This window comes from Rhinolophus hipposideros (genome assembly GCF_964194185.1).
Source record: "Rhinolophus hipposideros genome assembly, chromosome: 11".
Classification (NCBI taxonomy): domain Eukaryota; kingdom Metazoa; phylum Chordata; class Mammalia; order Chiroptera; family Rhinolophidae; genus Rhinolophus; species Rhinolophus hipposideros.
The window spans coordinates 76,596,503-76,619,517 of NC_138057.1; the positions used below are offsets into that span (position 1 = coordinate 76,596,503).

General features: G+C 53.0%; 1 protein-coding gene across 1 annotated transcript in view; it reads right to left on the minus strand.

The window, feature by feature from the left end:
- Positions 1-16,379, minus strand: part of NIBAN2 (niban apoptosis regulator 2) — a 48,759-nt gene extending 32,380 nt beyond the window's left edge. Inside the window, exon 1 of the mRNA XM_081066034.1 lies at positions 16,108-16,379. Within this exon, the coding sequence (XP_080922160.1) occupies positions 16,108-16,162 (55 nt within the window). The 5' untranslated portion in view covers positions 16,163-16,379. The remainder of the gene's footprint in view (positions 1-16,107) is intronic.
- Positions 16,380-23,015: the final 6,636 nt, after the last annotated feature.

Consider the following 23,015-nt stretch of genomic DNA (forward strand, 5'->3'; position numbering starts at 1 on the left):
ACCGCACGCCACCACACCTCAGCTGACCAGAGCCCCTCTGCTCCGTGGCAATGCAGGTGGCTGCGTTCCTTGTCTCTCTGAGCCTCCACTTCCCACGGGTAGACTCACAGGATGAAAAGACTATGGAAAGGCTAGATGAGGAGAGCTTTGAACTCCGTGAGGGCAGGACCGAGTGTGTCTTGCTCTCTTGGTATCTTGTGTTGATACCTCTCTTTTTTTCTTATCACATTGACTAAAACATCCAGATGAGTGCTAATGGAAATACCTCCACGGTTTCAACATCGAGTTTGCTGTCATGTTCAGTATCTGATGAATGATTCTGTACAGGGCTGAGTACCAGGTAGGGGCTGCTAAGAGAAAGGAGGGAGGACTTAGCTCTTCTCCCCAAACAAAAGAGTTGGATAATTCCCTGGGAAAATAGATGCTGGAAAAACTCAGTCATAACCATGCCCCAATCAAGCCGGAGCCTGTTCTCAAGTGACCCACCAAAGACAGACAAATCTCCAGAGAGGGCTTTCTACCCCAGATGCCCAATGCAGGACAGGTGACCCTAGGAGGTAGAGAGCTCCCCATCACTGGAGGTGTGCAGGCAGAGACTGGGTGGATGGCCAACTGGCAAGGAGGCTATAGAGAACATTCTGTGCCAGGAAGGAGGTTAACAGTAAAAACAAAAACTTTAGGACCAGCAGACCTGGCTCTGCTACTGACCATGACTTCCCAAGCCTAACTTTCTTTATCTATAATGTGGGGAGAAAAATAGTACATACCTCAAAGAGTTGTTGTGAGGACTAAATCAGACAATGTGTGAGAAGTGTTTGGCACTCTGCCTGACTATTGGTAAGAGCCTGATAAGTGACAGCTGCTGTTCTAATAAGAACCAATCACTAATAAGTGCCAGTTGCCGTGGCCTAACCCTAACAGAGAATGGCTAAATAGACACAAAAGCCCACATTTCATTAGCCAAGTGCCCTCTGACGTCAACATCCTCTTCACTGAGTCCAGGCTTCTTCCTAAGCTGCCTCAGGACCCAGACTCCCCCTGCCCATCTTACACGCGCGCACACACACACACACACACACACACACTGCTGCCTGCAGTGCTGGCTCTCCGGGTCCTGAAGACAAGTGAGATGGGGGCAGGAGGAGGGCTCCTGCCTTCTCAAAGCCAGGGAGGGAGAGGTTGAGGGGGAGTGGAAGGGAAGAAGATGAGCCAATATGAAAATTCACTCATGTGCTTGCTGCTGGGCCAGAGGAAACCCAATCCAGGGCTGGAATGCCGGGGACCCTCAGCATGGTGAGGCTTTATGCAGATGGAAGATGGAAAGTTTATTCAAATAACAAGACTCCTGCGGCTGGCTGCCCCTCTGCTCCACCCTGAGTCACCAGCTGCAGGTCTCCTCGGGCTCCCGAGGGGGCCAGAAGGGGAGGTACCAGAACTCATCCCCTTGGACGCCCTACCAGGCTCACATTTCTTGTTCCAGGTGCCTGCATGAACCCGCATCTGTGTTCCATGGGAAACTCTGTTCTCAGCTAACAGGCCCGAGTCCTGTGTCTGCTTCCCAGGAAAGGGGTCCCTTGAGGGTGAGTGGGAATGGGCTCACTGTCTCCCCTGGCAGCAATGCATAGATTCCAATACAGACTCCAGTGGGTGATGCAGGGTTAGGAGTGCAGGCCCCTAAGTCCAGGCACTGACTTACACTGGGTGAACTCGGGCAAGCCCCTCACCCTTCCTGGCTCTCCATCTCATCTGTCCAATAAATGGGTTGGACTCCACTGCACTGGACATGCAAGGCCCTGGTGCCCTCCCACTGTGACATAAGATGGCATTCCCTCCCCAACACAGGATCACATGGTCAGGTCCAGGGGAGCCACCAGTCAGGCATAATCACATCGTCCCAAATTTCACCTGTCAACCTGGGGTACCAATGGCACTGTCCCTGACAGTCACTGCCCCCATTCAATGGGTCAGAACCACCCCCGATGATTATCAGCACAACTTTGCCTCAATAATTAACTGTTTAGTGTCCACGAGGGCAGGGACTCGGTCTATGTCATTCATGACATATCCCCAGCACTGAGCACAGTACCTAGCACATAAATATTTGTCCCTGATTGTGAGATTACATCTGAGCACCTCAATTAGCACCTCCCAGGCATCTTAAGACACAGGAAGAGGACGAGGTTCAAGCCTGGGGACAGACCCTTCCCCTGTCCCGGGGCAGTGTTAGCCATGGGCACTCCAATCCCAGTAGGGTGCTTCCTGTACAGGTGATGCCCGGTCTGGAGCCAGCCAGGCTAGCCCAAGGTCACACATCAACAGCAGAAAAGGTCACCACCCTGTCACACAAACCAAACTGTCACCTAAGCTCCAATCCTCAGTTTCTTCTTCCGGCAGATTCTGTCAACCGATACAGCACCTGCAAAAGGCCTGGAAATTGGAGCTGAGCAGGCCCTGTAGTTGAGCCTCCTCTGTTCACTCCAGCTGGCACAGGTGGTGGGTGGGGGACCACGCCGAGAGGCTGGAGGCCTGGGTCTGCCAGATTCTCCCCCGGGGCAGGTACATCACCCTGCTTCTGTGTCCCCCACCAGAGGAGATCCCAGCCCCACAGAGGGACAGATGTATTGGCACTTTGAAAAACAACTACCAATGTGTTGTGTATATGTGGGCGCTGCTGCCATGGCCAGCAAGAAGCAGGGCAAAAGCACCAATTTCTGAGAAATTCTGGTTCCCCACAATGGGCCTCTGCAGAGCTGCCCTCTGCCCATGACCCTGCTCTTCTCCACCCTTTTAGGTCTCACCTAGATAGCCCGCCCTCCAACAAGCCTTCCCTCACCTCCAAGTCTGGGTTACTGCTGCTCCCTGGGCTCCCAAAGATGACCTTCCGCCTGGCCTGGGACCCTTAGAGGGCAAGGACCATGCTGCCTCCCCACCCATCCGGCACCCACAGCCCCACACACCACCTGGCACTGAGCGGGCTCTCAAACAACGGTGGAATCAATGCATTAATGCCACAGAAACGATCACTGTCTCACAGAGTACTGTTTACAACAATGAAAAACAGAAACACACCAAGTGCCTAACGAGAAGGGTCTGGCTGAGAAAGTTGAAGCGCCGACTGTTGGGACATAATGAAATACCCCACAGCCATGCTGCAGGCGGATGACATGCACGCGAATGCCCACAACCCACTGTGGGTTATACGTCAGGAAAAGGCCTGAAAGTCACTCTTCTGGGTGGTAGGATTATTGGCGATTTTCATTTTCTTCCTATTACTTACCTTTATTTTCTAATTTTCATTGATCATTAAATATTGCTTATGTAACAACAGCAACCATAAAAAGGGCAGCTCAAAGTTGAAAGTTCAGGCCTCCAGAGGCTGAGAAGCTGCCCTTTGGGGGATGCTGGCAGGAGGGAGCCACTGCAGGTCTAAAAGAGAGCTCAGAGCTTGCTGCCAAGAGACCGGGCCTACTACACTATCCTGCCACTAAGGTCCAGGCTGCGCTAAAGCCACTCCCTCCACCTACCTGTACCCCAACTCTGGTGGCCAAAATCCATCCTGTCTTTTAAGACTCAACTCAACCCCCCCCCCTTCCAGAATCTTCTCTGCTTTCTCCCTCTCTCCCAAGCATGCCCTGTGCTTTGCAATCCCCGCAGGACTCCACTCAGGCCAGGGTGGTCAGATTCTGGAGTCAGAAGAATCGAAATTTCCCCCAAAATATGGTCAATAGGACTATTTTTTAAATTTAATATATTTACCATGAAAAAGAAACCAAGAAAGAATGAAAACAAATTTAATAATCCATTACCCTACCATCCCTAAAAAAACAAAAAACAAAAAAGACTCTATTAATATTTTAACGAATTTCCTTCTGTATTTTTTCTACACCTGTACAGATAAATACACCCGCAGACATACGGAGCTATACCTTCACCTTACTGGCTACATGTTATGCCATTGAACATGACCTACTGGTTGACATTGCTCCACGCCCCCCCTTGTCTCTCGTTTTAACCAATGCTGTAAGATAACGTAACCATTCCACCACATTCAGGTAAATTCCCCGAGTCGAATGGCGGGGAGCTTTCACCAGGGGCTTTGAGCTGCCTTTCTGCGCTTGCTCCCATTGGTGGTGGGGTTTCGGAGGCCCGCCGTCCTTGGGCAGCCATTTCCTGCCCAGCCTTTAGAAAGACGCAATGCCTGAGTCTCGGTGCCTCTGTACCCCATATTTTCGCCTCAGGATACACAAAGAAAGGATTTCGGGGACTACAAATCCAGTCTGGCACTGTGATTATGCAGGCTGTGCTCTTCGTCCTGAAACGATCGAGGAGTGATGACCCAGGCCACGTGTGGGGCCAGCAGCAGGACCTGGCCTCCATCAAGAGCTCTCCTCCCAGACGGGCATTTTACCTGACAAGAAACTGAGGCACCAAGAGGGAAGGGACTTGGGCCCGCTCTCCCACCCACTCAGAGGATCCTGGCAAGTCCCTTGGCCACCAGGAGCCCGTTTCCTCATCTGTGACAGGAGGGCAAATAACAGGCATTGCTGTGACAATACCAAGGAATGTGTTTGCACGGGCCTGGCGCAGGGCCCACAAGTGTGAGCTCTCTAGGAGGCTGGTCATTTTGTCACAACGATTTGCCCTCCGATAGTTATTTAATTAATAACTGATAACTATTGTTCGATGCGTCTCTCCTTGAATTCTACACAGGCAGGGCCAGGGCAAGTCTTGTTTGAGTGCCAAACACATAGTAGGGCCCTCAGACAAGTGTGCCCCTGTGCCTGACACACAGTGAGTCTGTGGGGGCACCAGGACCCAGGTATCGGGTCCCCTGCCTGTCACACCAGGGGTTCAGTCCTGGAGGCCCAGCATGTGGAGCTGCAAAGGCGTGGGGAACCATGGGGAGGGTTGTTGGGGGAGGTCAGACCCAGAGCGAATCCCTAGGCCCCTGATTTTTCTGGCCACCTCCTCAGGGCTCAAGGACAAGAACAAAGGGCTTAAAGCCAATGAGTCAGACTGGGAAGAATACGGCCAGGAGGAAGGAAGCCACATGTGGCTGCAGGAGCTCCGTGCCTGCGGTCTCAGACATGGTGGGGCCCAAACCGCTCCTTCCAGAAGGAAGAGGGGAAGTCAGAACCAGCCAAGGCTCTGCAGCCGCCTGCATCTGCCCCACCCCTGTCTACCCCACCCATCTTTACCCCCTAATGCACACTTTGCCTCCCACCAGACCCTTCATCCAAATACCGTGTTTCCAAAAAAATAAGACCTAGCTGGACCATCAGCTCTAATGAGTCTTTTGGAGCAAAAATTAATATAAGACCCGGTTAGCAAAAATTAATATAAGACCCAGTCTTATTTTACTATAATATAAGACCGGGTCTTATATTATAGTAAAATAAGACTGGGTCTTATATTAATTTTTGCTCCAAAATACGCATTAGAGCTGATGGTCCAGCTAGGTCTTATTTTTGGGGAAACACAGTAGCTTCAGGGTGCCTAAATGCTACAGTAAATGTAACATAAACCTGCAATGACATTTATTCATTCATTCACTGCTAAGGAATTAAAACCATTTAAACCGGTGTTAATGATAGCTATTGATTATTGAGCATTTCCTGTGTCCAGCACTATGTTAAATACATAAATGTAATTCATTCATACTCGTAATACAATTTAAACTTTACAACCCAGTGAAGTATTATTATCATCCCCATTTTACAGCAAAGAGGCAGAGTAACTGTCCCAGGGTCACCTGGCTGGTAGCTGCTAAACAAGCTCTGACCCACAAGGCCACACTGTCCACCTCAGGGGAGCCCACGATGACCGAGCCCTCCTTGCATTCCTAACAGAGAAGAATTACAACCACAACCATACAAGGAGCGCCTGAGAAGTGTCCCAACCCAGCCTGCCTGGGGTGAAATCCATCACAGAGTACTCCTTTCTGCAGGGGCTGGTCCATGAGCCCGCAGGGCCTTTCGGGGTCCCTAACTTGACACATAGGGCTTCCCAGAGGCTCTCATCTTCATTGAACCATGAGAAACTGAGACCTAGAATGGAGGCTGGACAGAGCTCCCATCCACAGAGCCAGACTCTCAGAAGCCACACAGGGCTCTCAGGAAGAAGGGAGGGGAGGGAAGGGAAGGGGCTCTGCCCCTAATCACACAGGAAGTCTGCTGGTCTACCCTGGGGGCTCCCAGCCAGATCAACAGCCCAGCCCCCAACCAGTGGGGCAGGCCCCAGAAGCAGCTCCTCTCAGATTCTGCCACAATCTCAACAGGAAAACAGGAAAGCTGAGCTGGGCGGCCTGCTGCAGCCTGACTTGGATTGGAGGCTTGGTCTCCTAGGAGCAGGCCGACTCTCAGGTCACTGAGAAAGTAACCCTTCTGCTGGGAGAGAGGGGCCACGCCTCTGGCCTCAAAGAAGTGAAGAGATTCTGCAGTCGGGCTGGCCTCGGGTCAGGGTGAGAGAAAGGGCTCCTGTGTTCAACCACTTGGCTCAAATCGTCACCCATGGCTCGCCACCTCCTTGTGAGACAGGATCCTCCCCATTTTAGAGACAGAGAACTGAGGCCCAGAGAGGAGACACCCCTTGACCAAAGTCGCAGTGAGCTGTGACTGTGCTGAGGTGAGCCTGGAGAGCTGAGCAGTGGTAACCCTAGGGGGTCAGGCCCTGCCTCTTCCCCCTCCCCTTTTCCTGGAAGCATTAAATATGGGAGTGGGGATGGGAGGGGGCTGTAGCTTTGGCTTTTTTTAACCTTCTATAATACTTCGCTGTCTGCGCACGGACAGGCCTGGGCTGTCTCCTCAGACACAGGCCTATCTGTGAGGCAAGCACAGGGCCGCTTCTCTCTCACTTTCACGGAGGGTTTGTTTGTTTACTCAGTACTCAAAATTATAACCTTCGCAGCCCCACCCGGGCCACTCACTCCTTCCCTAACCAGTCTTTGCTATCTGAGGCCGTCCATGGTGGAAGAGGGGACACAAGAATGGAAAGAGCTTCGTGCTGCAATGGGGGCCCTGGGTTTTGGGCCCTGATCTAAGCTTCTGGGACCCTGGGTATGTCCTCTCCTCTTTCTGGGCCTCAGTTTACTCAGGAATGAAATGGAGGTGATCTGTTAGATGACTGCAAAGGGTCCTGACTGGCTAGGAGAAAGAAGGGTCTGGACCAGAAAGAAAGAAAAGCAGCCACTGCCCATCCCACAAGCTCCAAACTCAGCAAGGAGGAGATGTGGCCAGAGCAGACCCGAGCAAACCTTCCACCTTCCGCGCTGGCTAGCTGGCTGCAGGCTCCTCAAAGCTTACGCTCTGTTCTCTTTTCTCTGACCCCCTTCCCCAAACATTCCCAAAAAAAAACAAACAAAAAAGAGAAAGCAAAAAGTGAAACAGAAGTGCAATTATCAGCTCACTTCCCCTCTGGATGTCCCATCAGCCCTTAAGTCCCTAGCTCCTCCCAGAACGGACCTAAAATGGAATTGCCACTTACGGAGAACCTTCCCTGTGCCATGAACAACTGCCTCTCAGAATCTTCACACACACCAGAAGCAGGGATCCCCTTCCCATTTTACTGACAGCTGAGGCTCCAAGGACAGTAAGAGGCAGTGCCAGTGAGACACCCCCAAGGCCACCAGGGGTGGGCGTGGGGGTCTCACTGGCACTGCCTCCCAGTCAAGGCTGGACTTGCTTGCTGCCTCTTGTGTTGGGCTGACCAAATGTTTAAAGCCAACATGTGCTTTGTAAAACATAAAGATCCACTGTCTTTGCAACACAAACCACATTGCTTCCAGCGTGATGGAGCTTCTTGGCTGGTATAAGCCCCACGAGCTCGTGTCATTGCTTCAGCCCCACCACCCTGCTCAGGCCCTCAGGCCCCACACAAGACAGCTCTGCCTTTCACAGCAAGATGGTATCATGCAATAAATATTTTCTGGGTACCTGCACTGTGCCTTCAATGCAACCCAAGGTCCACAGGCTCCCAAGAGGTCAGAGCCAGAAGGACACTAGAGACTGTGCCCATTGCACAGAAAGACAAAGTGAGGCCAGAGAGGAAGACGGTCTTACCAAAAGTCACCTGGCACCAGCCCTGGGACTCTCACCTTTAGCCAGCATCCATAAATGGCTACTGGAAGGTGGCGTGGATTTGAGGTGAGCGGAACACAATAGGATAAATAGTTTCCTGCCCAAAGGACTCCTCTTCTAGAAGATTCTATCTTAACAAACTCAGCTGGACACAAATAGCTCTGTTCTGCATGGAATGTGGGGAGGATGGACAGTAGCTTTAGTTGGTTTGGCCACAGATGTGTAAGTGGGAAACTGGGGTTCATACTTTGCAAACCACAATCCATTCTTCCTGTGCTCCTCATGAATGCCCAGTCACTGACTGGAGCCCTGCCCCCGCACATGGACCCTGTACCTGGTGCCCTGGCCCACGCCCACATTTTTGACCTCCCTGAAAGGAGGGGCTCCCGTGGCCAGGGTCCTATCATGGACTTTACACAACAGTCATTGCTAATGCTTTAGCAAGTAGGAGCCAATGCTTTCTTAAATGCAAAGAGATTTACCCACAACATCTCATTGCTCCCTCACAACCCAGCAGGTTTGGGTGACTGTTATGCCCACTTTCCAGATGAGGAAGCTGAGACCCTGAAAAGGGAAGGCACCTGTCAAATAACAGGGCAGCTGAGACAGGATCTCAAAACCAGGTCTTCAGAATCCAGGTCCAGCCCTCCTCCCACTCCGCCCCTTGGAAGGAAAGGAGGTTCTCATACTCAGAGGTGCTTAGGAAGGGAGTGAGTCTCCTGTCATTACAGGAATGGGAGCAGAGGCTGCAGGATCACTGGCTGCCTTGATACCTGTGGGGTCCATCCACCCCACAAGGCCAAGAAGAACAGACATCAGACCTCCCCAACCTCACGCACCACCATCATGGAGGCCTAGTTATTCCAAATGCCCCACACACACTGTCCCCAGACTGTGTCCCACCGCCATTCACCCTGGTGCAGGCCTCCCTCTCAGCACTGGGCCCTCCTTCCCCCAGTGCCTACCGCAGTGCCTGGCACGTAGTAGGTGCTCAACAGCTATTTATCGAATGAATAAAAGAACGACCAAGTGTGTCTGGGGCCAGAGCTCATCCACACCCCTGTGGAGTCTCACAGGCATGCAGACAGGGACCCTCCACCTCAACTTCTAACATCCAAACACACATCTCTGCCTTTGGGGAGCACCTCAACACCCCAAGGAAAGGGTTTTCAGAGGCAGAGAATTGCCATGGGTAGATACTGGTCTTGGGGCCACAGATGTGGAGAAAAGGCATAGAGAGGCACAGCCATTGGTCGAGTCACATAGCAAATGATCAACTGGACCAGGCTCAGGACCAAGTCTAGTTCTAGGCACATGGCCAGGTGTGTGCGTGGGGGGCGGGGGCGTGTTCCCATCTGTCTTTCGCCCACATATTCTGTGCCCTGCCCAATCCTGGGCACAGTATGGACACTGCTGTTGAACGACTGGCTGCTATGTAACCATGGCCCCTGTGTCACCACCCTCCAGGTACCTGCAGGTCTGACAACTGCAGGTATCCAGGGCCACAGGCTGGCGCTCCTCAACCTGAGGCAGGCCACCCTCCCAGGACACACCTGGCACATCTCCCTCCATGAAGTGCCAATCGTAAGCTACGAATGACAGGGGCGGTCACTTTGATCCCACTACTATCATCCTCTCTTATAGACAAAGCTGAGGCTCACAGGTGACTGACTTGCCCCAAAACACCAGTCCCTCTAGTGGCAGAGCTGGGACTCGAACCCAAGCTGTCTGACTGCAGAGCCTTGCCCCGAACCTCTCAACTCCCTGCTTCTTCTAATTTACCGTCTACTATGTCACCAGGCAGTGGGCCACAGGTAGTACATCTCCAAACCTGGATGGTTCCCAGGGGGTGGAACCAGGTACCATGAGGAGGCGGGTACTTCCTGTTCTTCCAGTTTTAAAAATCTGTGAGATCAGAAGATTGCAGTCTTCCAGACTGAGGCCCTGAGATTCCACCAGGAGGGGACAAGGCTCAGCCCCACCCTCGAGGGTTTAAACCTAGGCATCTGCCTTCATTATTCCTTAAAACTGCCCAGCATAAGCTACAGAACCCCTTCCTCCCCCCACCCCACAGGGAAGCGGAGGGGAGTGGAGCGGGGGAAGGGAAAAGCAGCTCAGGAATTTGTGCAACCCACAGGATGCTGTTGCTGGAGACCCAGGGCAAAGTGAGTCATAAGCTCTGCCTGCAGAGGAGGAGGGGGCGACACGAGGGAGAACAGGACGGGCCAACGAGGGACTTGAGTCTCAGGCTGAGTAATGATGGGAGGGAGAGATTTGTGCAACTGTACTAGAGCCTCTGACACATTCCACTCTGCTCCCAAATCCCCTCCCCCCCACTGCCTGCCTCTTTTGGGGACTTTTCCACATTGTCCCCTGCCCGATCTGGGCACTAGGAAACGTCTGGTCACAGTGGAGCATGGTTGTAACAGCGAAGGCCTTGGACTCCCAGATCTGGGCGTAGGCCTGCCACGGACTAGCTCTGCCCCCACCTGTTCAACGTTGGGGAGGGGCACAGAGGGTGAAGATTCAATGAGGTATACAGGCAAAGGAAGGCCTAGCACATAGTAAGTGCTCAGTTAAATGGCAACTGATCTTACAGGTATCATTCAGAGCCTGATACAGCCCCTCCCTACTCATCAACCACCATTCTCAGGCAGGAGACATATCAATGGCGTCCTTGCAGCAAGAGTAAGTGGTCACACATACCCAGAGGCCAATGTCATCAGTCCACGGCCCAGCTCACAGGCAGCCCCTTTGAGCCTACTCCCCTGTGGATGTTCAGACATGACAGGGGCTCCCAGGAAGGAGCCTCCCTCAAAATGCCGATAGGTGGAAGCAAGCCAGCGCACGCAGGCAGACTAGGGCCAGAGGATGAGTCTGTCCTCAGCAGGGGAGCTGACCAGATGGGAAAGGAAGCAAACACAGTGACTCAGTTTGCCCTTGAAAGCCAACTGTCTGGTCACAGTAGAGTGTGGCAATGCCCAGCATCAGGGGAAAGGCTAAGGAAATAGCCTTTCCTCACAGGGAGGCCTCAGGTGGCACAAGAGGCAATCCTTGGGATTGCTTCAAGGGAGGTTCTAATGACCTATAAATCGTTTAGTGGAGGAAGCAAGACACAAATTGAGCCATGGTCTCCGTAATGTATACCAATAAACACAGAAAGGAAAGACCGCTAAAGAATAAAGTGGTTCTCTCAGGATCGTGAGTGATGCCTAGTCTTGTCTCTAAACTTCATTCCTTGGAGGCAGGGAGGGAGGGCCATGGCCCAGTTTGAGTTTAGAAAGGTCTCTGGCAGTGTGTATGGGAAGAATGGAGGGGTGGAGTGGGAAGGATGGAGGGGTGAGGCAGGAGGCAGCTCCTAGCAGGCGAGGCCAGAGGTCTCAGCACTGAGAAAGGAACAGAGTGGAGGCTGAATGGCAGGGGAGGGCAGGGTCAACCCCAACAAAAGCACGTTATGTAAGAGACACAAGAGTGGAGCAGAATCCCCAGACACTTCACCCCCGGGGGCTGACCCAGACCTTAACTAAGGGCAGTAACCCAGGCAGAGCCCGGCACTGCTTCCGGCCAGCCTGGTCTCTCGGCAAAGCTCAGACAGCAACTAGGAAGCCACACACTTGGGTGGGGGCTGGCCCAAAGCAGACACCTCCATCCGTTCACTCCTGGGACCTACAGCCATTTTCCAAATGTGGAGTGGTAGGTTTTTAAAATCAATTTGGAAAAAGGCATTCCTTGTTTTGCTCAATAAACAAACAAGATACTCGTACAGAGTTCATACCAACAGGACGGAGTGTCAAATGTTTACAGCCTTTTCAGAGGCTATGTGTCAATACATCTAAAAGGGACCCAGGAGTTCCATTTTGAGGCCTCCGTGACACTAGAACAAGGTGCGGGACATATACACAGAGTTTCGGGCAGCGCGGTGATTGCTAGCCAAACACTGGAAATAACCCCAATGTCCATTAACAAGGGACTAGGTAAATAAACCACACCAAGCACAGAAAGAAACCCACGGATAGAAGAATGAGGCAGACTCGTATGTTCTGGCACGGAGAGATGTTCAAAATATACTGCGTGAAAAAAGTCAAACCACAGAAACATATCATTGAACCTCTTTTTATAAACAGAGCTAACTGCATGTGTACACAGAGCTGTATGTGTGGAAACAGCTACACATCAAACTTGAGTGGTTTCTCCTGGGAGCGGGGTTGAAGGGAGGAAAGATGGAGGCAGCTTTGGTTTTTTTACTTTACACTCCCACATTGTGTGCGCAATGCCCCTGCAATCAGACAACATTCATTTGCAGTGTTTGCATAGAGTCGGGAAGGACTGGGGGGAAGGACTTGGGGGGGAACGAGCGTGAGTACAAATAGGTAGAGGGTTTCTTTCAGGGGTGATAAAAGTGTTTTAAAATGGATTGTGGTGATGGTTGCACAACTTTGTGGATATATAAAACAATACTGACTTTTACACTTTAAGTGGACGCATAGTCTGGCAGGTGAATTCTATTTCAGAGAAGAATCAGCAAGGGGAAGGGCAGAGCGAGGAGCACAGGTACGGGCAGACTCTCTCAGCAGCCCTCAGGGAATCAACTTTAGGGCAGTATGCTTGTACATAGGCGGGAGGGTCCTTGGCCGCCACAATTTCATCCTGATCAATAGAACTTCTGGAGCAATAGCTGAGTCCTTCCAGAGGTGTCCTAGAGGCACAGCCCCACCCCCTGACCCCCCCAGGCAAAGCCAGGTTTCCTGCCAAAGCCACAGCCCCCAGCCCCTACTTGCCCATCTTGAGCAACAGCGAGCTCAGTCCCTCACCTGCTCCATCTTGATTTATGTGTCTCAGACCATACGCAAAGAACCCGTCAGACAGTGCTGACACAGGCCACCCAGGTATTTCCACTCTCTTATCCTAGTGCTGTACTCTGGACCAGGTGGAAGGTGTGGATTGGCCTAACCCTGACCTCTCCACATGCTACTTCCCTGCAGGATTCCCCGTCACTGCCCTCCCACTCCAGAGAGCCGACATCCATCTCACACATATGACAAAACAGAAGGAACCAGGTCATCAAGATTTCTGAAAACCTGGTGGATTCTTGAATCCAGGGACCTGGCATCCACCCTGACCCCAGGGAATGCACACACCTCAGAGAAACGGGACCTAAGCCACAGCTACAATTGCCTCCTTCAAACGCCAAATAGCTGGCCACTCTCTTTGCCCACGAGAGAATCAATAACAGGGAGTAAATGATAATCTCACCCTGAGCACTTACTATGCCCCAAGCACTGGGCTGACTTTCTTACCTGCATTATCGCATTAAGTCCTTGGCAACAGGACCTCGCAGGAAGGGACTCTTACTCCCATGGTACAGACAAGAAAATAGAGATTAAGATGTTGGTCCAAGGTCCCACCAGCTAACCACGGTGGAGTCAATGTGGGGACCCTGAGATCTGTGGGAAATTTGGGGATCATTAGGCCCTCAGAGCTGGAAGGGACTTCAGCTATCAGGTAGCACACCGACCGCTTCAGTTCTCAAGTAGGGGAACAGTCCCGGGCAGAGTAACTAGCTGCTCGAGGTTACGCAGGCCTCCTGGCTCCCAGGCCAGGGCTCTTTCCTCCATGCAAACTCCCATGAAAACAGGAGGAAATCATCCTGCCATCAGCCTCCTGGGGCCCTGGTGCGAGAACAAGCCCCTGCTTGCCAGGGGCTTTGAAATCCCAGGATGAAAGGCGCCGTGACAGCAAAACAGCACCATGGGCAGGAGCGCGCCTGACCCCTGCCAGGACTTGCAGGCTGGCATTCACCTGCTCACCTGCTCGGGGGCGGGCCGGCCAGCCCACAGAACCCTAACAGGCCTCAGAGCTCAGAGCACTGTGGGAAGCGGATGTTCCAAACCCTGACGTTTCTACAGGGGCGGCCCTAGGTCTCCTGGGCGGAGACCCAGTCCCCAGGTAGGGAGGGCACTGGAATTTTAATTGTCTGGCATAAAAATGCCCACTGCTCTTTGGGTGGGGTGAGGAGGGTGCAGGATCACTGGAGGTGGCAGAGGCACGCCCTCATTCCCCTCCAGCAGAAATTTCTACAGCAGCTCACTTCCTTGGGAGGGGGCTGGAGGCTTGCTGGTTTCCTCCCCTTTCAACCTCCCACCCCCACACCTCAGGAGCTTCCTCAGGTGAGCCTGGACCAGGAATTTGAGGCATTTGAAGAGGGTTATTAATAGCACTGAAGTGTTGAGAAGAGGGAGGCCAGCAAGCTCTGAATGGGCACAACCCTCTTCCACCCAGCCTGGTATCCACAAAACAAACCCAACCCTGTCCAGGAGAGGACACTTCACCTTTTGTGGTCTCAGTCTCCTCCCCTGTAAATGGCAGGGGAGAAGAGGGGGAGCAGGCAGTTCCCTGCCCAGGAGGTGGGAAGAGGGGAAAGCCAAGGCTGGGTGTGAGGGAAGGAAAAACCCCACTGAAGAGGGGGAAGCACACCCCACCCAGGCTGGGTGAGGGGCCCCAACAGGAGGTCGTGAATGGACAGACTGTTACAGAGCCCCAGGAGGCTGCCACTGGCAGGGAGGGGACAGGAAGACTCCGCCCCGGCCTTCCTCCTCCCAGAGTCCAGGCCTGTCCTACAAGCAAGACTTCCAGGACTCACTCCCCTGCTGGTCCAAGGCTGGAGAGGGTCTGACTCATTTCTACATCACCCTCACCCCTGGCCCAGCCCCAGGCCTGGCATAAAGAGGAAGCTTAAGCCCTGGACTCAGGACCACAGTTATTGGACAAGCCTTGCCCAGCACCTCCTTTGTGCCCAGAGGGGTGGGGACATGGCGTTAAGGGCCACCTGGTCCCTGTTCTCAAGGGGGATGAACAGGCAAAACAGCTGCTGAGGCCTGCTGAACACATCGAGGTAAATGTAAGTGGACACAGAGTTCTGGGCCCACTGGACAGGGAGAGGCAAACACAGCCCAGGGGAACGGTCTCCTCTTTCCACAGGCTGCCCCACAGGGACCGGCACCTGGTGCCTCCTCTATGCCAGGCCCTGTGCTAAGCAAGCTACGTAAAGTAGCTCACGTAAGTCTCTCAACAACTCATAAGGAGAGAAGAAATCATTCACCCCATTTCAAAGAGGAGAAAACCAAGGTGCCAGGATATTAAGAGGCTTGTCCAAGATCTCAGGGCTGAGAAACAGGTGCTGGGGTTCCACCCAGGCAGCCTCAGCCAAGGCAGAGAGGTGAGCCACAGAACTGAGCTTCCAGGCAGCCTGACATTCTCACCCTATCTCCATTCTCCCGTGGGAAGGAGACACTCAGTACCTGCTGCATGCAGTCGCCTCCCTAGGAGCCTGGGGCCCTTCTGAGAAGTGGCCACCGTGCAGTGACAGGCTGGAAGCAGAGCTGACTGAAGGAGGAGACTGAGGAGGCTAGGCTCTGGCCTTCAACAGTCCCCTGAACACGGCTGCCAGCAGGAGCACCCTGCTAAGCCTGAGCCAAAAAAAAGGGGTTCTGACCCACGCCTTCTGTGCACCCCATCTATCCCTAACCCCACTCCCCATGCTCAGTCCCAGGCGTTGATGGGCTGGTCTCTGGAAGCCTGCGCCACGTGTACTGGGGCTAGGGCCAGGGCGAGCTGCGGACCGGGACAGTTAGGGAAGGAGGTCAGTACATGCTGGCCGAGCGGCGGGCCTGTAATGCTTCCGGATGGGGATACCCGAGGTCGGTGGGGAGACTGCGACCCCTCCCACAGCTCCACTGGGGTAGTGTGTTGGGAGATCCGATGGGACTGCCTCCAGGGAGGTTCCAGTTGAGTGTGCTGGGGGTTTAAGTGCCCTCGGGAGGGGGAAGGGTGAGCTCAGAAGAGGTTGGGAAGGGGCACCCTGACGTGGAGGAAACAAGCTTGGACGATGGACTTGGTCCCCAGCCACTCCCGCCCTGCCCGGGGCCTGACTCTCCCGGGACCCCAGCCACAGCGCGAACAGCGGGCCGGGATGGTGGCGTAGCCCGGGGGCTCCCAGCTGGGCCCCCGGCGCGCTGAGCGGCGCGAGACTCACCTGTGATGTGCTGGCGCCGGGCGTCGTCCAGGTGCGTGGACAGCACGTCCCCCATGGCGAAGAAGAGGCGCGGCCGAATGCGGCTGCCACCCGCCACTGCCCGCGCTGCTCAGGCCGACGCCGCTGGCGCCATGGAGCCCAGCCCGCCCTGCTCCCGCAGCTCCCTCTGCCCTGGCTGAGGCCTCTGCTCCGCTCGCGCTCCAGCAGCGTCGGTCCCGGGACCGCCTCAGCCGCGCTCCCCAGCCGGCCGCCCAGCAGCCCGGCCGCGCCGCGCCCCGCCCCGCCCCGCCAGGCCCCTCCCCCGGAGTAGAGCCCCGCCCCCTCCTTGGCCGCGGGCAGGCGGGGCCGGGGGCGGGGGACGCCCCGACCGGCCGCAAGACAGAGACAAAGAGAAGGTCGGAGAAAGGGAAACGCGAGAGACGTGCCAGGCGCACGGGACCCAGATCGAACCCGAGAAAGAGATGGGCTGGTGGGGGCATCTGAAAGAACGGAAGGTGCCCAGGGTGTCACTCCCTCCCCTCCCGGCGCTGGCCAAGAATCACGCCGAGGAGGACGTGGGGCACTGGTAGGAATCACTAGGCCGACGTTCGTTCGCACCCCACTCCTCCCGCTCCCTGCTACCTGCACCATGCCCCCCTGGCCCCAGCCCCGCCCGCCGCTGCCGCCGATTCTCAGGAAGTTTCCTGGCCTTGATCCGACCTGCCCAGAAGGTGTGCCGGCTTGTCTTGCACAATAGTGCAAGGAAAGGGGAGGTGGCCTGGAGGGCTCGGGCCCAAAGGCATTCCTGGTCCCAGTGCCAGGCGGACATTCCTAAGGTCAGCATATGGGTATTTCACTCAGGAGGTTGTTCATGGGACAGGCCAAGTGAGGGATGGAAAAAAATAACAGCACTTTACAGTTTCTATAAGACTCAGATTCAAACGCTTGAACTCAGGGTGCTGGGCCTGCAGGGCTGGGCTTGGTTGGTCACGGGTGCCAGAGGAATGTGTTTCAATCCTAGCCTCGGGACCTCCCAAGCTGGTGGGGCAGATCGGTTAACAACCGAGATTCCCAGATCACGGACTAGGGTGGCACCGGCCTTCCTTGGCTATTGATGCTCACACCTCCTGTACAGCACCCCAAGGGTCATCCAGTTTCTGCCTGCTTACCTGGGTGACTGAGCACTCACCACTTCTCCCTGCATCCCACCCTGCAATTAGGTCTAACTGTAACTGTGAGATAGGCAGAAAATGATGGTAATAAAAGTTAACACTACTGAACACGGGGAATTCAGTCCTGTCAACACCACAGAAGGAAAGTTTGAAATTGAGTAATGCGATGCAGGCACTCATTCATGAATTCAGTGGCTTAGCAGTCATTCAGCAAACAGGTGACAAACACCTTCTGCTTACCAGGCCCTCTGCAAGACGCTGGGGCTGAAATGAGAGGATGCCCAAGCTGCCTTGCCTGCTTTGTGACCCTGAATAAGTGGCATTACTCCTCTTCTGTCAGATGAGAATAATGATGCTTTGTTATGCAGATTAAATGAGATAATAGTGACTAGTACAGTGCCTGGCATAGGATCGGTCATCTCAATAAACAGAACCCACAATTCTATTCATCATAGTCCCTGCCCTCAAAAGCATATAGAAGCTTGAGGAAGGAGCATAACATTCTGTTTTGAGGAAAATCGCAGAGGGAGTGGTACTACAGGTTGAACTACAAGTTGAAAAACTAGAATTTTGACAGCAGATACTGGGGGACAGCATTCCAGGAACTGGGGATGGAACAGGCAGAGGCATAGTCTTTAAAGAGCAGGATGTATTCACACAGCAGAGTCATCAGGCGGAATTGAAGTCAAGCTGGCAGGAATTACCAGTTTCCTTTTACAGAGACTGAAACCGAGACCCAGAGAGGGAGAGGGACTTGCCAAAGTCACACAGCAAAGCAGAGGCGAACCCAGCCAGAAGCCAAGTCTCCTGACAGCCAGTTCTCTTTGAGCAACCAGAAGCAAATGATGCTACCAGCCCCATTTTATTTTTCCCACAGCCTAAACTAAAGGGACTGAAAGGCCTCCTCTACCCTGGGAGGGGGGAGCAGCAGTGGCTCACATCTGGGCATCCCAAGGTGTCTCCTCAGTTGGCTGGAGGCCTGGGACAGTGATGTAGAGGTGGGGCCACAAGTAGCCTTTTGCCTGTCCTTATGGTGTACCCAGGCCCATGAGCCTGGGGCACCCACAAACTTGCCAAGATGCCAGGCCCTTGGCCCTGATACCCTCCCTCTTGGCTTTGGAGACTCTGCTACAGGTCACCTTGCCACTCTGGGCAACCATGGCGTCATATGTGAGCAGTAAATGAGATCGTGAAAAGGCATTATAAGCAGAGGCTGTTGTACACGGATGTGAATAGCTCCCCCCCAGACCTTGGGGCCAGTCCCTTCCAATTCAAGATTCATTCATTTCACAACAAAATTATATTATCTAGGGATGGGGTGGAGGGAAAGTGACTGCAAAAAACTCAGGAGGAGGATGGAAATGGTTTATGCCTTAGCACAGGGGTACAGGAGTCAAAACTCCTCCAACAGGTACAACTGAAAATGGATGCATTGTACTGTATGTCAATTATACTTCAATAAAGTTGATTTTCAAATGAACACACACATGTATGGAGCACCTGCTGTGTGTCAGGTGATGCACTGTAGGTGTTGGGAATATATCAGTATACAAGGTAGTCAAGATCTTTGCCCTTGCAGAGGTGATGTCCTCGTGCTGGAGGGAGAAAGACAGTAAATAAATGCCATGACATCAGAGAGTGACAAACATTAAGATAAAATAGAATGAGGGGGTAGAGTGACAGGTAGAGGGGTGGCACCTGGAAAGTGGTCTAGGAGGGCCTCTCTGAGGTGACGCTTTAAAACCTGATTGGTAAGAAGAAACCTGATTTGCTCCGTGAAGATCCAGCAATAGCTACTATTTATGCAGTATATTCCATACCATTCCATTACGCAGTATATTCCATATTGCAGGTGTCGTGCCAAAGGCTTTTGCTGCCTCATCTTCACCATCCTCACAACTTTTCTGGTGGAAGAATTACCAATTGTGAGAATTTTTAAAAGATGATATTCTAATGTATGTACATAGCAACCCTTATTTAAACACTGGATAGGTAGGCATGGAGGGGGCATGCCAGGTGAAGGTGTCAGTGTGAGACGAGTCCTTAGGGACCGCAGGGCCAGGTGGCTATTCCGGGGCTCCTAGGGGAAGAGGAGAGAGGGGTCCCTGCCATGGATGGAGGGGACCAGTGGGAGTCTCCTTGAGCACCTAGAACATAGAGTTTATTACTTTATGCTGGGAAGATTGTCAAGTTCTTTAAAAGTTGTCAGCATCCCACTACTTTATGTTAATAAATCAGGCCAGTTATGATCTTTGGGTGGGGGAAGAATGACAGTCTTTAAAGGAAAGAAAAATGAATGCAGTCATTAGCACTGTATAAGGAAGAGGAAAGGATTCCAGGAAGTTAGACATCAGAAGAATTTCTCAACTCTAAAAGGTGGGGAACCCCTGCCCGGACTTCATGCTGTTGTGATGTTCAATTTTCAGTTTTGAGTAATTAAAGCAACCTTTCATATGTTTATTGACTGTGTGTGTGTGGTTTTTAAATTCCTATCCTCTGCCTGCTTTTCTATTGGAATGTCTATCTTTTATATTATCTTTAAGAGTTGTTTCTGTAGGAAGAATTTCTCAACTCTGAGGCGGAGGGTGGGGGTGTGTGTCTGCTCTTTTTCTGGGGCTCTGGGTGTCCTTTCTATCCACAAGGATCTCCCACACCCTTTTCTTGGCCCAGGCCCCAGAGCCTGGTGGAAGATACCAGGCACATGGATGAAGGATAGGAATGGTCTAGATCTGGGAGCAGGGAGAGACGATTCCCCCTGCCCACCTGCTGGGCCTGCCCCCTGCCTGGCAGAGAATGCCACCTACAGCCCCTGATTCATCAGTCCTTTGTCAGGAATTGGCTTCTGCCAACCTGTCTCCATGAAGGGCTGCCCCACCCCACCCCACTCTAAAGCACGTTTAGAAAGGACCCAAACGTGAAGAATATTAATACTTCACTTTGAAAGGGAGGATTCAGAAGGGAGGGGCCAGGGCTTGGGCAGAGGCCTAGAGAAGGGAAGGGATTTATCCCAGGACATCCAAGAGGGTCCCAGAACAGGACCCTTTCCAGTCTTGTTAGAAAGGGGATGGACCTCCCTTGACCCACTAGTCCCTTTCCCTCCCAGTTGGCTCTGACCCCAGCTCTGCTCTCCCCTCAAACCTGTCAGACCTGAAATAGCCCAGGAGAAAAAAAACAAACACCTCAGGTAAACAACAGGGAGTGTGAATGAATCAGGATTTTGTTTTTAAGAAATATCATGTGTCCACCACTGTTTACTCAGTTGGCATGGCCTGTTGTACGGAAGGGACCCTGGCACCACGCCTGGACCGCCCCTCTTTATTAACTGTTGGGTGGTGGTGAAAGGAGCTACAGCTCACAGCCTGTTCCATCTGTCACCTGGTCTCAGACTGCTAAACTCCCTATTGCTCCTGCGGTGGCCAGCTTCTCTGCCACACCGAAGGCCAGGCCCCATGACGGCCATCCTGGTTGACTGCCCAGCCTTTAACTGGCCCCCTACCTGCCTCCAGCTTCCCGTTTGTTCTTCACTGGTCAGCCAACTGGATTATTCTAACACAAAAATATGACCATGTCATTCCCCTACTTCAAACCTTCTGGGGCTCCCTCTGTCCTCGAGATAGAGTCAGACCCAGACCCTAAATGTGGCATGTAGGGCTCCTGCCAGCCTCTTTGCCCCTCTCCCCTCACCCTTCTCTGGCCACGCTGATCTTTCACATCCTCAAACTAGCCGTGCTCCCTCTTACGTCCGAGCTTACATACATGCTGACTCCCTTTCCCCATTTTGCCCCACCAAACATTATTCATCCTTCAGATCTCAGCGAAAACCACCCTTCGTCAGAGAGGTCTTTCCTGTCCCCACCTCCCCCAGTGCCCTATACTTCTCCTTCAGCACAATCAGCACATTCAGCATCATTTTATTTGGTGTGTAGTTATTTATTTAAATAGATCTTCATCTCTGATGACAAGGACCATCCTCATTCAACATGACATTCCTAGTGTCAGATGTGCTGGGTGAGCACCTACAATGCGTAGAGTGCTCTCCTGGGCACTGGAGAGGAATGTGACCGTGAGCACCACTTGGCCCCTGCGATGTGGCCCGCGCCTGCCTGCAGTGGCCACACCCATTCCACTTCCCGTTCAGTAGCAAAGTCTGTTCTACAGCGTCTCTGCCATGCAGAGGCTCGGCTTGCCTACCTCCAGGGAGGAGGTGCTCGCCACCTCCCCAGGTCAGACAAAGGAGTGTCGAAGTGCCAGCAAATAGGCAGAGTGAGAAATAATCACAAAGGGATGATGAAAAAAAACAAGCAAAGCTCCCATCCGTTGCGGGCTCATGCTGCACCCAGCTCTGGGCTCATACCCTCTGCCGCTTTCATCTTAACCACAGCTCTGGGCAAGAGGCCCTTTTGGGGGGGCGTTCATCTTATAGGAGAGAAAACTGAGGCTCAGTGAGATTAAGTGGCCCATCCAAGGTCACACGGCACGTAACAGATGAAGATCAGACACGCACGCAGCTCTGCCTGCGTTGGAGCTGCAACACACCATACCAGCGTCCAATCCCTTGCGTTCGTCTAGTTCTCAGACATGAAATGGGATTTTCTACTATGCCCACTACTTACTCTCACTCATTTTTGTCTTTCACTTAGCAATATAATACGAACACCTTCCCACATTAATGAATTTTTAAGTCTACTCATTTTTAATGGGTGCATAGTATTCCATTGTATGGCCCATTAAACTACGCACCTATGACTGGATGCTTATTTTCTTCATTAGATCAATTTCTAGAAGTGCAATTGCTGGTATACACCTCCTTTTGAGGCTTTTGACACATGGTGACAAATTGCCCTGATGAAATGATTGCTGCAGCCAGCGTTCTCCAGGCACTTGCTATGTGCCTGCTCTGTGTGCCTTGTCAAGAACCTCTGGTGTTGTGGTGGCTTGTGTACAAGTCTCACCTCCCACCTCAGCCCACCCCCCAGAGTGAGGGCCCTCAAGGGCAGGGCCCCTGAGCCTGGCCCAGTTCCTGACTTCCTGGCCTGTGCTGCCCAGCTAATGTTGATAGTCCCTCCCAGTTCCTCCAGGTCCAGCCAGGAGGGGTTTCAGGCCCCATGAACCCCACGCATCCCTTCTATGTGAGGCTTGGTTTCCTGCTGGTCTGAAGCCACCCCTCACCAGCTGGTGACTCAGAGCCTGGCCAGAATGGCAGTGCTATCCTACCCAGCCCTTGGAGTGACTAAGCTTGCGGTGAGGCTGAGCCGGGCCTGTTGGGGTGGGGCTGCCTCTGTCCCAGCTTGGCCCTCCTTCCTCTCTCCCTAAGTCTTGCTGATTTGTGTCCTCTGGGCCTTCCAGATAGGAGAATAATCCTGGTTTCTGAATGCCTAACTGTGCCAGGGGTGACAGAGATGAGGGTCCCACCTTCCTGGGGGACAGAGCGTGGACAACAGAAGTCATTGCATGGGGGAGGAACAGAGAGAAGGACCAAGAGGAAGGGGAATGGGGAGAGGGACAGAGATGTGAAGAGTGTCCAGGGTGGCCGCTATGTGAGTAAGAACAGATTATGGACACAGTACGGGGAGCTTGCAGCACTGGGCCGTTCTACCCCAAATGGCACCTCTGTGAGAATTGGCAAAATCAATGACAACAGTCTCTCACCAGGGCCCCAGCTGTCTTGGCAAGTGCAGCACAGGCTGACTTCAGACCCCATCAGTCACCCAGTCTATCGGACACCCTCCTGACGGGTTTGACCTGCACCCTTGAGCA